Source organism: Passer montanus, unplaced genomic scaffold (assembly GCF_014805655.1).
Source record: "Passer montanus isolate IOZ18808 unplaced genomic scaffold, ASM1480565v1 scaffold5, whole genome shotgun sequence".
NCBI classification, from domain to species: domain Eukaryota; kingdom Metazoa; phylum Chordata; class Aves; order Passeriformes; family Passeridae; genus Passer; species Passer montanus.
The window spans coordinates 14,451,271-14,464,681 of NW_024369929.1; the positions used below are offsets into that span (position 1 = coordinate 14,451,271).

The 13,411-nt window shown below is 41.6% G+C and overlaps 1 protein-coding gene across 2 annotated transcripts in view; it reads right to left on the reverse strand.

Annotated features, from left to right (window-relative positions):
- Positions 1-13,411, reverse strand: part of IGF1R (insulin like growth factor 1 receptor) — a 170,099-nt gene that overhangs the window by 29,332 nt on the left and 127,356 nt on the right. For both annotated transcript variants that reach the window (XM_039722726.1, XM_039722727.1), the window contains exons 4-10: positions 11,426-11,571; positions 9,826-9,970; positions 6,679-6,893; positions 4,588-4,714; positions 3,108-3,346; positions 2,476-2,643; positions 2,158-2,362 (exon numbers count right to left, since the gene is read on the reverse strand). In XM_039722726.1, coding sequence (XP_039578660.1) covers positions 2,158-2,362; positions 2,476-2,643; positions 3,108-3,346; positions 4,588-4,714; positions 6,679-6,893; positions 9,826-9,970; positions 11,426-11,571 — 1,245 coding nt within the window. The remainder of the gene's footprint in view (positions 1-2,157; positions 2,363-2,475; positions 2,644-3,107; positions 3,347-4,587; positions 4,715-6,678; positions 6,894-9,825; positions 9,971-11,425; positions 11,572-13,411) is intronic.

The following is a 13,411-nucleotide window of genomic DNA, read 5'->3' on the forward strand; positions in this document are numbered from 1 at the left end:
ATCACGAGATTTGACCTCAGTGCTTTTTGGTCAAAAGCTTCCTGCATTCATGAAATGCAGAGACAAAGGCAAAAAACAAGCATCCAAGGAAGTAAGGAAAAGTCTATAGATAAAAACTTGAAAAGTCATTTATTCTATTAAGGGAGAAGAAGGAAAAGAAATGCAAGAAAAAAATTAAAAATAACACTATAGAAATTCAATAAAATAAAAAAGATTTTTAAAAACTTTGGGCTATTTAACAGCAAAGCTCACTCTTTCTGTAGTTCATGGCAATTTTAATGTTACTGCTCAGACTACACAAAGAGCCTTGCCCATCCTCCTCATTAGAGAAACAAAAACCTTGAATGAGAAACTCATTCTCCTCTGGTAGTGAGTGTCTCTTCACGACTAAGCACAGCCCTGTTTGAAATCCACCACAGCACTAATACACATGTGGTCATCCAGAAGTTGCACAAGAGATTAGATCAACAGATTTCTAAAACAATCTTAAAATCACCCAGTCAAATAATTTTATGCTGTATTACCTACTGCAACTCTTTCATAATAACCTGGACACAGGTAGAACACTGGAAACAAATACTACTATTGAGGCTTGCACTAACACATTAATTAACTTCTCCCTTGGGAAAGAGAGGAAAAAAATGACATCAAGTAACAAGCTGCTTAGATTTGTCCCATGGAGATGTCTCACCAGCTCATAAACTTTAATTTCCCTGACATACAGTCTCTTAAAAGTTGCTTGGCTATGCAGCTATTGCTGAGCATTGTCCCTTATCTGCTCCTGCTGTTACAAAACAGTCTAATGACAGTAATTTAAGAGAAAAGGACAAGCTTTCAGGAAATTCTCTGTGAACTGATCAGTTTATTTGTTACTGAGTTCAAGGTTCTATGAGTTTTCTTGGAGGGGGGCAGGACTGCAAGAAAATTTGGGAGAAGACAACACATTCTGAATTACAAATGTTTGGGGAAATAGAAAAACTTCCTTTTCAACAGACTTTCAAGCAGTTTAGACTTGACACATGGCTTTCAAAACTCCTCACTGTGCTACTTCATTAAGTCCAAAATCAGATCTTACGATTTCCCATGGCTCAGGCTGTAACTTCCCTGTACCTGATGTTGGCTGCTGCTTCTCATCATCACTGCACAAACACTCAGTGTGACCCCAACACAGCTCAGATAAGATACTTCACACCTCCCAAGAGAGGCAGTATTTAGCTCCTCATTCTTTGGATAAAGCTAGGAAGCACTGCGAATATCAAAGTCTCAAACCCAACAAGTCAATCCAACACATCCCTGAATAAAAATCAAAAAATCACAATGGAGAATGATATGAACCAGCAACAATGCCACACTAGAGTTCTCAAACACAGGATTTGACCATGGACTTCCCCTGCCAGGAGGGAGAACGAGACAAGGTGCACCACTGAGATCTAACAGGATATTAAAGACTGTAACACAACAGCTGTACACTGTGTGCCCTGCCCCAGCATCCAATCACCCGAAGTAACAACACCTTACCTGAAAGAGAAATTGGAAACTCAAGGATCAAAATCACCAATTAATTCAGTGGGATCTACTCTGTGCTGCAGCACAGAATCATTACAATTCCACTTCACATGTAAGCAGGTGTTTATGGTGGAAGAGTGGAACTATTTAATACTTCTCTGCAGCGCTGACCCGGGAAACACACAAGCCCTTCGCAATTAGTGCAGTGAGAAAAGAAAACCAGTTTCAATTCTGTACGGCAACTGTGCCCTTAATTTCAAAGATAAATTCAGATTAGAAGCACAAGTACTTAAATGGTTATTTAGAGAGAAATCACATCTGAAACCCTCTGCCTGCCTCATGCTGCTGGTCTCTGAAATCCTTAGAGACAATGAGCTCCTTAAGTGACTCTTGAGTCTGAAAAGAAACCATCACTGAAATCCTTGATCAATACAGGTAAGAACCCTTACTATGGGCTAGAACTGAAAGAAAGAAATGAAAATAGGCAAAGAAGAGAAACTGCAAAGTAAGGCTGTGGATTGTCTCACATGAAAGGAAAGGTAATGTTTCAGGTGTTTCTGTGCTGTCACGTCCAGGAAACCTCAGCTCTAGGAAACATTAAAAGATGAAATGATCAGCCCTCCTTCCAAAGAAGAGTCCAAAACCCTTTACCTGGGGACAAAGATGGAGTTATGAAGGAAGTTCTCAAAGACTTTCCGGTACTCTGCTTCCTCCTTCTCCGCCTGCTTTTCTGCCTCTGTCTTGGGACAAGCACAACAAGGTCCTTTTTCTCCCCCACAGCCCTCTGGCTTGGTGGGTTCAGTGGCTTCCTCTGTATCAATGGTCCCATCAGCATATCTTCGAATTGGGACTTTATCTTGAAAGGAAAGAACAGAGCTGGTTTCTTTCTCTCCAGATTATACAGCAAGAATCTGTATTTACCCATTCCCTCTGCTGGCTGTCCAACACAAGAGCATTGAGTTCTCCTACCTTTGGAGCAGTAATTGTGTCTGTACAGGTAACTGTCCTGAGGCTGCTGCTGCCAGCGCACGATGTAGTAGGAGAGGTTCCCATTGGGAAGAGAGGGAGGATTCCATTTCACAATCAGCTGGGATGAGGAGTTGGATGCTGAAATAACATCCAGGGGAATGGATGGCACTAGAGAAGGAAAAAAAATAAAGAAAAAAGAAAGGAATTTAAATCTAGAGCAGTCTACAATGTATTTCCATGAAAGTTTTTGAGTGAATCCCAATGCATTTTTATACTGCAAGGAAAAACACCACCTTATTTCAAAGAAAGGATTTTCTACTTATGCCAACAGTTAAGGGCTCAACTGCAACCAAGTCCCAACCCAAAGTAGTACTTAAATTAATCTTTACAATGGAACGAAACCTGAAATTCTAACTCCAAGAAGCTCCCATAGTTCCTAATGAAGGTAATATATGAAAAAACAGTTTTAATTCAAATTTTAATATTACTTTCATAATTAGTCAAACTGCTAGAACTAGGTACATAACCTGCACATAAATTTTATTTCTGTATCAACAACAGAACTTGCACAACAATGCACTAATCTCAACTGTGGCATTATCAACCTCTCACCCCAGAGCCCAGAATCTCACCTGCAGCATTGGTTCGAATATATATAATTTCACTTTTTGCTCCATGAATATGATGATTTTCCATCATTGTGAGGGTAACAGCCTTGACATAAATGGCATACTGAGTCCAAGGTTTCAACCCTTGCAGCAGAATTCCAGGATTGTTCTCTTTGTTTGGTGGCAGGTCAACATCAACCATGTTCCAGCTATTGGAGCCACACGCATCTTGCCCATCATATTCTGTCACATTTTTGAATGGTCTGAAATATTCAACAAGAAGAGTAGCACAAATATTTATTTTCTCCCAAAGATTGTCATATATGTATAAGAGTGCCTCGCTTCAAAGTTGCTCAATGAAGCAAATAAAGCTTACTTGCTTTTCACAGCAGAATATACCTGAAAAAAAAATATACCTGTATTTCCAAGCAGTAGAAAATTCAGAGTTTAGTTTTGGTCATGAGCAATAAAGCAACATCCTCTGAGAAAACACTACATTTATCTCTTTTTTTTTTTTTAACTCAAAACAGGCAGTGAAATGTTTAAGACATATTTAGACTTTAAATAAACATGTATCAAACAGAAGGCACTCAAAACAATTATTGATAATGGCCAAGCTTTTCACCATAAAGAACCCAAAGTTCCACGATCGGCCTTGACCAGTCCAATGGGCTTTTTACCCTTTTATTTCCACACAATACAAACACACTTACACAGTTTTACTTTTCAGAAGCCATAACACTGGTGCAAGAGCATATAAACTCATTACTGTCTGTACACTTGCCAGCACTGGCTTCATTGTACATCACAATGATCTTTTTCAAGTGATGTTGAACATGAACCATTTGCGCTTCCATGTCTCACATCTTTGCTCCATGTATCACTACCAGCATTCCAAACCTCCCTTTCACACCTCCACACTGCTTGGACAGTTATTTCTGCGTTCATTTAGGGTTTTTTATTATTTTAAATCTGAGCCATTACAAGGATATGCAAAGGCAGAGGCCTCTCCTAAGTAGTTTGGATTTCTCCAGTAACTGCCCCACACCTCTATTATCAAGAGATACTAATGCAGGAAATGACCAAAGCTGGACAGTCTAAATAACCCCAAACCCTGAGCAGACAAATCATCCAGGTGGCAAGAGAGCATTACTCCTGACCTGTAATGATCTCTAGTCAGAACTTTGATTAGAAAAAGCAAGTATCTCAGTAAACATTAGGACTTAGGAGGAGCTCAAAATCAGACCCCTGAGATGAGCCAAGCCATCCACCTTTCTCTTTTTGAAAATCTGAAACCTCCTGATGGATTTGCTATCCATTTGTAGGACTCATTCAAACCAATCCTCTTTTTAAAGCAGGCTTGTGGTCCACCAAGAAAAGAATCAGAACAAAAGCAGGACTTGAGGATGAAATACACAAACTGGATGAGCCATCCTGCAGTAGGAACAGAATCTTCTGCTCTGCCTTGGACTGCCCTGGTTCATCTCTGATGACATCTACTTACGCCTCTTTGTAGTAAACAGTGAAGCTGATGAGATCTCTGTAATCTGGAGGGCGATACCGCTCCCATGTCAGCTTAATCCGATTCTTGAGCGTCGTGTTGGAAACAAAATGCAGAATTTTGCTTTCACCTGCAATGCAAAAGGACAGGACATGCCAGAGTTGGCACCACATCACCCCTCAGTGTTTTTTGTTTCTTAGGTATCAGTTTTGGCTAATGAGCCTTTCCAGTAGCACCTGTGACACCACAGGACACCAACAGCCTTTGTCTCTGTAGAGCTTCCTCTTTTCTGCTACTACCTTTAGAGCTTAAGGGTAAGCAGTGACCTTGGCAATCAGTCTAAAAAATGCTTGAGCCACCTGTTATTAATTTTTTTGAAGCAGATTTTCTTTTAATGCATCATCAGAAAGCTCTTGAAAACTACTTCAGAGTCTCCCTGAGGGAGGAATGGAAGCCCTGTTTATCCACAGGACTGGTTTTGGAAGCACTGAATTCATCATCTGGCTCCAAAGCACGCGCCGAGCAGTCACCGGCCTCTGTGTGCTCACTCTCCAGGACAACTTTTGACAACTACCATTTGTTTTTCTGGAGACTGAACAACATGGAAAAGACAAAGGAGTTTACATTCCCATTCATCAGTGGCTGGACCAAGAACTCCAAAACTCAGTTCATATACGGCACAACCATTTGATGGCAGCAGCTTCCAGCTACTCTTCTGAACAGACCTGGATGGAAGCCCACAGCTTTGAAATGAATGGCTTCCCACTACCAACTCACTGAGCTTTCCAACCCAAAACAAAATAGCATTTTAAAAACTTAATTCTTGGATGAAGAAATTGTGTTCTGTCAACTGTGAGCTGGTTTCTAATGTTCCATAGAAGCTCTGAAAATAAAGAGGTTTTCACCCTCGTGTACACTGGCACTGTTGGTGCTATCTTTGCAAAGGCAGTTGAGCTTTTGTTGATTCTTTTGCCCTTCTCAGAGTCAGAAAGCTTTCTGTACTGGTTTCTTAAAAAAGCAGGCAGCGGCTGGCACTGGCCTCAGTGGTAGTAAGGCCTGGCTGTGTGTCTGTAACTCCTCCAGGACTGCAAGGCTTTGCTCTATTGAACGTGCAAAGAATGGAGGGTGCTTACAACAAGGATCTGGGCCATCTGCGCGTCTGCATCGTGCCCAAAGAGACATTCAGCAGGCTACGTGTCCGAGTTTTGTAAGCACCATCCACAACAAGGGGACTTGACTTATACACAAGATCCATTTTAGTTTACTCAGCTCCAAAAACACCACGAAGCGACCAAGGGAAAAATGCACTGCCAGTTTTAAGGGCTTGAGGCAAAATTTGTAGGCATTCTTAATTCCTAGAAGAGAGATTGCCTTTAAACGTGCTGTTACACCTGGAGACCTGATGTGCAGACCACCAAAGCCAAGAGAGGACTTTCCAATAACTCTGAGCATTGCAGAATCCAAAATTAAATGCAGATAAACTCAGGCTTAAGAATACTACAGAACATTAAAAAGTGTTCTCAATCCAAAAGCAAGTAATTTGAAAACAAAGCAGAGCAAACAAAGTTTTGAAACAAGCATTTCTAGCAACCAGCTACAATATTTGACAGGAGCTTAAATGAAGGTGAATGTAACAGAAACTGTTTGGTTTGGTGTCTATGGAATTGTTATTCAGCAGCTTCCTTAGTATCAAGAAAGAATAAGTATCAGAGAGAGGAAAACCCCTAAAATGATGCACAGCTACAAAGGAGAATGAGAAGTTGGTCCTTGTTGGATACACCAAACTACTGGATTTCATTTCTCATTTCCTAGGTATGTTCCTATTGTTGCTGCTGTCGAAAAACAGGGCATTTGGGAAGAAGTCATCTACAAGTGGGTTTTACAGATGAGATAGGGACTGTGTAACCACATCATTTTCCACTCATGTAAAGGTACCTTCACATCTACAGATGAAAGCATGAACAAACATGCTGAAAGCCTCCTGCAAATCCTAAACTCTAAATATTGCAATGGTCAGCAACGTGTCAGTATGTTGGGTTTGTTCTTGTGACACCCTCCTGTGCAACTGGCATTGAGATTTTTTTGTTTACTTACAAGAGGCTCTCTCCCCATTGTTCCTTGGATTTATATCTCCTTTGCTCTGTCGTCCCTTGGTTCCTGAAACTTCCTCCATACGGTAAATCTCAGAAACACACAGTTTAGGATTAAATGCAAAGTACATTTTCCCCTCACTGATTGTCAAGTTATGATGGTTCCAGTCCCACAGCTGCTGAAGATTGTGGTTGTCAAGCACATAGAAGGAATAATTCCTAGAAGAAAGTTTTTGAAGAAAAAATACTTGTTTTAATTCACAGCTCATTCCAACGAAGAATAACTTACTATAAGAAAACTGAAATACTGTATTTGTTCCCTCTTACTTTAAATTGGTGTTCAGCAAAGGACTTTCTTCTCTCCCATGGAGCAAGTTAACCCTGACTGTTTAGGGGACAAGGAAATGAGTGTGACACAGGACTCCAAAGGTGAGACCACACCATCTAAACCCCACTCCAACGTGTTTTAAGAGTTGTATAGGAGCTGCTATGAGGAACATATAAATTCATGTAGTCTGAACAGCAGGTCTCTACACTGGATTTTCCATCTGGTGGCAAATGGGAAGCAGTAACCTTAGATACTTTATGGAAGGAAAAGCCTTCTGGAGTTATGACAATAAAACACAGTCATTAACACAGCTCTTGCTTATGTTTACAAAAGCAACTCCAAGAGTTTGCATAGTGAGGTTTCCTTGCCTCTCTGTTCTACCTCTTGGTCCAATAAAGATTTCCTATATTGTGCCAAGTAAAGTTGCACCTGCACATGGAAAACCAACAGCAAACAGTTATACTGACTGCACAGGATCCACACTTCAGAGCACAGAACCAAACACAGGCAGCTGTGCTGAGCCCACTCCCTAAGCACAGCCCTGGAATAACATGCACATCCTTTATTTCCACAGATACTGTATACAAAGCTGTATGCAAAAGGCCTATTAAATATTATTAAAGCCCTATTAAATATTATGAAGAAATTCCTGGTACTAATAAATATTATAAAGAAATTCCTGGTACTACTCAATTGGGCTGAACTGAAAAGAAAAAAAATACATGCAACAGAAGCAAGATTGTAGACTCTACATCAGCTGCAAGACAACACCTGCAAGGACACTGATACTTTGGGATAGCAGGGACAGGAATGCACCACTGGGAAATGAGATAAAGGGTGTGTAGCTGATGAACCCAAATCAAGATAACCCACCATGGCAGCATTTATTTCACTCTGATGGGAAGTTCCCCCATCATTAACTACCACTATTAACACAATGAAGCCCATCTTACACTGCTAAGCCCTTGCCAACAGAGCTACACTGGACTTCCTACAAACCCTTCTAACTACAGAGTTTCTGCAGGGAAATGTGGCAAACAAACCACAGGGCTCATAAAAAGCTGCCATGTTATTCATTTATGGTTTTTCCATCTATTATTCCATTTAAAATTTAGCATTAATTCCTCTCTAACCCAACCTGAAACAAGAACTCTGCATTCTGGCTCCAATCTGCACAATTTGCCATTTCTTGTAATGTAGAGCACATTTTCAGAAGAATGTGAAAGACAAGTTGTTTTTCTTATTTCCATCTGTCTCCTAATTACCCAGGACTTGATTTCTAATGAAGTTGCTATACCTGGTACCACTTCACACAGATGCTGAGAAGAATGTGCTCAGTTAACAAGAGAGCAGAGACATGTTTGTGCTTTAAATGCATTTTGCCAGCAGAGAACAAGGATGTTGAACTGCCTGTGGGATTTGACAGACATCACCAAACGTTCTGTTGATTTGAAAGTACTGCACCTTACTGAAGTTTAGTGCTTTTTTGTCTTGTTTGAAAAGGTAAATATATGAGCTTCTGAAACCTCCATACAAACCCAGCCTCACACCTCAGTGTACCAGCTACCCAACTCACTTTTCCAAACTTCACTCACACACAGGCAGTTGAGAAACCCTCCCAAAATCAGGACTGAGCTGAGGAGCATCCCCATGGGAGCCTGCACTGTCAGGTGTCACCACAGGTCTGGAGGGTGTCATTCATCCCCCACCCACCCTCAGCACAGGGTGCCTGCTCTGCTGGAATGCTCTGGGTTAGATCAGGCCTTGCTGCTCTCCTGAAGACTGAATTCACCACACCCTGACAACAATGATCCCAGGAAAACAAGCCGTGAATTCCTCAGTGAGGAACCACACAACTGCTAGAGATCCTGTTCACACCTTCCAACAGGCCTGACAGCAGATGCCTCTGCCTCAACATGGTGTAGAAAACAGGAGGGAGGCTGTTTTGACTTTATAGGCTGTCCCCCAGTTTGCTGAAGAGGTTGAAACACAACATCAGAGCAGGTCAGTACCACAGCTGACAAATAATTTAATAGTTCTGTCAAAATGGAGGGGACTGATTTCTTCCACAGAACACTGGTTTAAAGTTGGGATGGCTACTTGATTTGGGATGAGAAAGAGCAAGACAATTTGCTGAAGGATCCTCACCACGCCTCAGCATCACACACTCTGCAGGGATAAAAACTTTTGCCTTGACAAACTTTTACCATCATAGGAAAACAGGAGTTATGTACAGCAATAAGCATCACATGGTGAGTAATTATAGAAGCAATATAATCCACAGCAAACATTTCAAGGGATCAACTTTTCCTGACCAGTCTTTTGCATGCTCAGTAGATAATCCATGTAATGTTAACATTTCAGGGAGTTGCAAACAATTGTAACTTGCACTGTGTTTCACTTCCAGTTGCACTCCCTGGCCAGTAAAATTCATATTTCCTTTCAGCTGACTTCTCCATAGAACTCTTCTAAAACCCAACAGTAAAGAACTACAAAGAAATCCAACTGTTTCTGAAGATACTCTTTTCTCAAAGAGAGCAAAGAGAACAAACAAAACTGCTTTACTGATATAAAGAATCTACCTAGAAAAACCTAAAGTGAAAAGCAACAGCAAAGATATCATAAAATACTTGTCATATACTCAATTTAACATGCTGATTTGGACAGTAATGCAAATGAGCAATGCTGTGCAGAGGTGTTCATGAGGAGAAAAACACTGCCTATTAGAGACTCCATAAATGAAAGTGAATGGGTTTTAGGAGACTTATTCTCCACAGCTTTCTATTAAAGTGAAATTGCATCCACAAATATCTGAACACTTACCCATCCACCTGTTCCTCTCCCAGAATGTAGCGCAGGTTCTTCAGGAAAGACAGGGAGACCAAGGCATGGGAATGCCGAATCTTCACGTACCCTGTCACTGTCTCAATCAGACCCATAAAATTCTCCAGCTCTGAGGCAATGTTATCTACAGTGAGAAAAAGATAACCATTATTGTAAAGAATGCACAGCTTTGACTAATAGTGTGCTTTGTGCAGCAGTAGCTCAGTAAAAGATAGTGTTTGTACTTGCTGCTTTTGAAAATGAGAGACACTGGTTTTCCTCCCCCAGAACAGTTGCCTGTGCAGCCAGATGGTTGAAGGGCAAAATAAAGCCACAGAGTAACAGTGGGAAACCAGTCTTGCTTTTCCATGCTGAAACACCTGATTTTTCCGTGGGCATTGCTCTCTGAAGCCAGCACCAAATGGTGAGCCAGCATTCTGGCAGGGATGAAAAGACCCTTGTGTAAATGCACACACCATGAGATGGAATTGCTCTTTGGGTATGGAGCAAAGGTCAGGCAGAAAGCTCCACTGGAAAACAGAGAATGAGACTGAAGATGAAGAGGAGAGATACGTTCCTGGTCTGCTCTGGGTCACAGAGCATTGCTTTCCATGGCCTGAAAAGCTACAAAACTGAACCAAGTTGATGAAACAGCACAGATAAAACCATCAGGAAGTCCTCCTGCCATGGAGCATGTTCCAGATAACTCACTCTCCCATACCAAATAATCAGATGCTCTTTAGCACTCTAAAATAATGCTTAACTAAAATTTAAAAAACTCCCACACGCTTGCCCCAGCTAACTGGAACATCTCCCCTAAGAGAAAATTGTACCTGTAGCAGTGGGACCACAAATTAAAAAAATCCACATGCTGCTGTAACTAAACCCTGGAACTTTCATTCAGCATGAGGCAGGAAATCAAACAGATCCCAATCTTTCAATCCTATTCATGAAACTAAAAGGGATCTTCCATAGGGACATACAAGTCCAATAAAAACTAACAGCAATTTTTACTCTGCTCTTAAGAGCTCATCAACTGTCAACACCTCCCTGGCTGATGAATCACTGCTCTGACAAATTTAATCCATTGCTTGCTCAAGACATGTGACAGAAGTGGCCAGCTCACTAATGCTGACCATCCAGCAGCACAGTGTTGGGCTTTATAAGAGCTCTCAGCACTCTGGATTCCCTGTTCTAGCAAAACACCACACCTTGCCTTAAAAAGTGAAGCTCTGCAGTCTTACAATGCCACGTGACAAGTTATTTACCTACCCAGATACAAGGATTTTCAACTTTTCCACCTTCTTGGGCCTTTATTACTCCTTTGGGACCACTGCTTGTCTAACTGCCTAATCCTGGCTCCCTGTCCTGCCAAAAAACCTAACAAAAATACCAGCTTTCCCTGGGAGCTGAATACCCATTCCACCCACGCGGGGCAGGACGGTGCTGCAGAGGGCCAATTCAAACAGGAGCACTGCTCTGGGCCTGGAAAGCAAACAGCTTGCTGAGTTTTTAATGTTCTTATCATCACGCTGACGACAGAAGGAAAAATGTGAAAAGCAGCCTTATCAGGGTTCCGAAAGAGAGGGCAATCACTTACTTCCACGCCGGATGTTGATCAGCAGATTTCCCTTGAGAATTGTGCATCCCTGCAACATTTGTGCTGATGTGACTGAGTCAATGGTCTTTGTTTTCCCATCCTCACAAATTTTGGGGCAAGGCCCCTCACAAGGGCTGCAGAACATGCTGTGAGGAAAGAGGAGGATATTGAAAATAAACAGTGATATGCAACTCTGTCTACAGACTGCTCTGAGTTGAATTTTGGAAGATATTTCCCTCTAAAGCTTTGGCAAGTCCTCCAGGCCAGAATGAAAGCTGCCATGCTTGTTCAGGATACACTTGCCTGCTGCACTCCAGAGAAGCTGGAGCATTGTACCTCATACAGTGACCCATACCCATGGTCTGCCAGCTTCTGGAAGGCTCTGTGGTCCTTCCAAAGTCAAAGGCACTTCAGGTAAATCCCAGTGCCCTTACAACTGTGCGTTTACTCCAACTGAATTGTTCCCAGGAACCCCTCCCCTCCCATTTACAAAGGCAGCCTCAGAGTGCAGGGAGGTTTCAACACAAAATAGGCCAGCCAAGAACTGGAGATGGGAAAATACTGTTCACATTCTTATAAAGTTGTCTGTGTCCATGTCCATAAACCAATATTTAAAGCTCTGCACTAGGGAATTCCATGCTCCTGGCCATTTAACTCAGAAAGACAAGTGTGAGGACAGTCAGGACGGATGTGGAGAAAGTGAGCAGTCAATTAGTCACTACTTCTTACAGCTTAAGAGGCATTAAAGCAGCAAGTTAAGGAAACAGAAGATTGTGTCTTGATGCAAGCACAACTAATTGGCAACAGAAATTGGGAGAGGAAGGCCAGAAGTCTAAGCAGGTTCAAAATGGGTGATACAGATGGAAACATCAAGAAACAGAGGAACACTGAAACACAGACTCATTTCTCCTCATACTCACAGGCACTCAGAAGCATTTTTAGCAGCCAAACTCAAGCAACAAGAACTCAAGGCAGACCAGCCTTTGGCTGCAGGAGCTTTTTAAATGCTCCATGTTTTTTTCCTACACATTCATCTCAAAGTTGGACACCTCATGTGTGCACAACACAGGCCCTCTGATCACTCTTACTGGTAAATGTCTTTCCTCATTGAAGGAAATTTTTATTTTCCAATTTATTCTAGCATTTTACTTAGTATGTCATGATTACTTACTCCACCTAGTATCACTTTAGAGAGGAAAAATAAAAATGAAAAAAACCCAAACTCAGCTTCAAAGACAAAGGCTTCTCCTGACAACACTGATGGACAGAGGCTTACTATTTATTTTTTTAAAAAGAAAGTGAACCCACTTTCCTCTGAGGCTTAAAGAAACATGTAAATTGATAACAGTTTTCCATGCATAAACCATAAGAGAAAGAAGCTCCTTTTCTAAGTAGTAGGCTCCTATTTCAAAATCCTGCTCTTCAACATGCCACAAACCACTAAAAGCTGCAGACACAAGAAAGAGGATTCAAGTAAATGTACAAAGAATGCTGGAAATGCTTTCCATTTGCAACTATTTGTTAACAGCACCTCTGGGGAACAGAACATTCACTAGCCTTGAGTTACAGCTCCTTTCAATCTCTGCAGAGAGCACAACACCGAGATAAGACAGGATGGCCACGCACTCCAGCGTAAGCAGCTCAAACAGCTGCTACTACAAGCTCCAGGAGATAACAAAAGCTGCATTTCTCAGGTGGATATCTGGATTTGGGCAAAGGCTGTGTTAAGTTGCTTGTATCCAAATGCCAACTGGAGACTGCCTGGAACAGATGGATGACATGCACACAGAGACACACAACTGCTGCATCACCACAATCACCTTTCCAAAAACACAGCAGCGTACAAAGACGTCTTTTAGCATAATACTGAAGCACTACAAATTTTAGGCCACTGACTATCCTTTACTGAAAGTCTGTGATTTCCAAGGGACAGTAGGCAATGAAGGCTGCTTGCTTAAGCCACTGGAAATTACAAAAATCACAAGC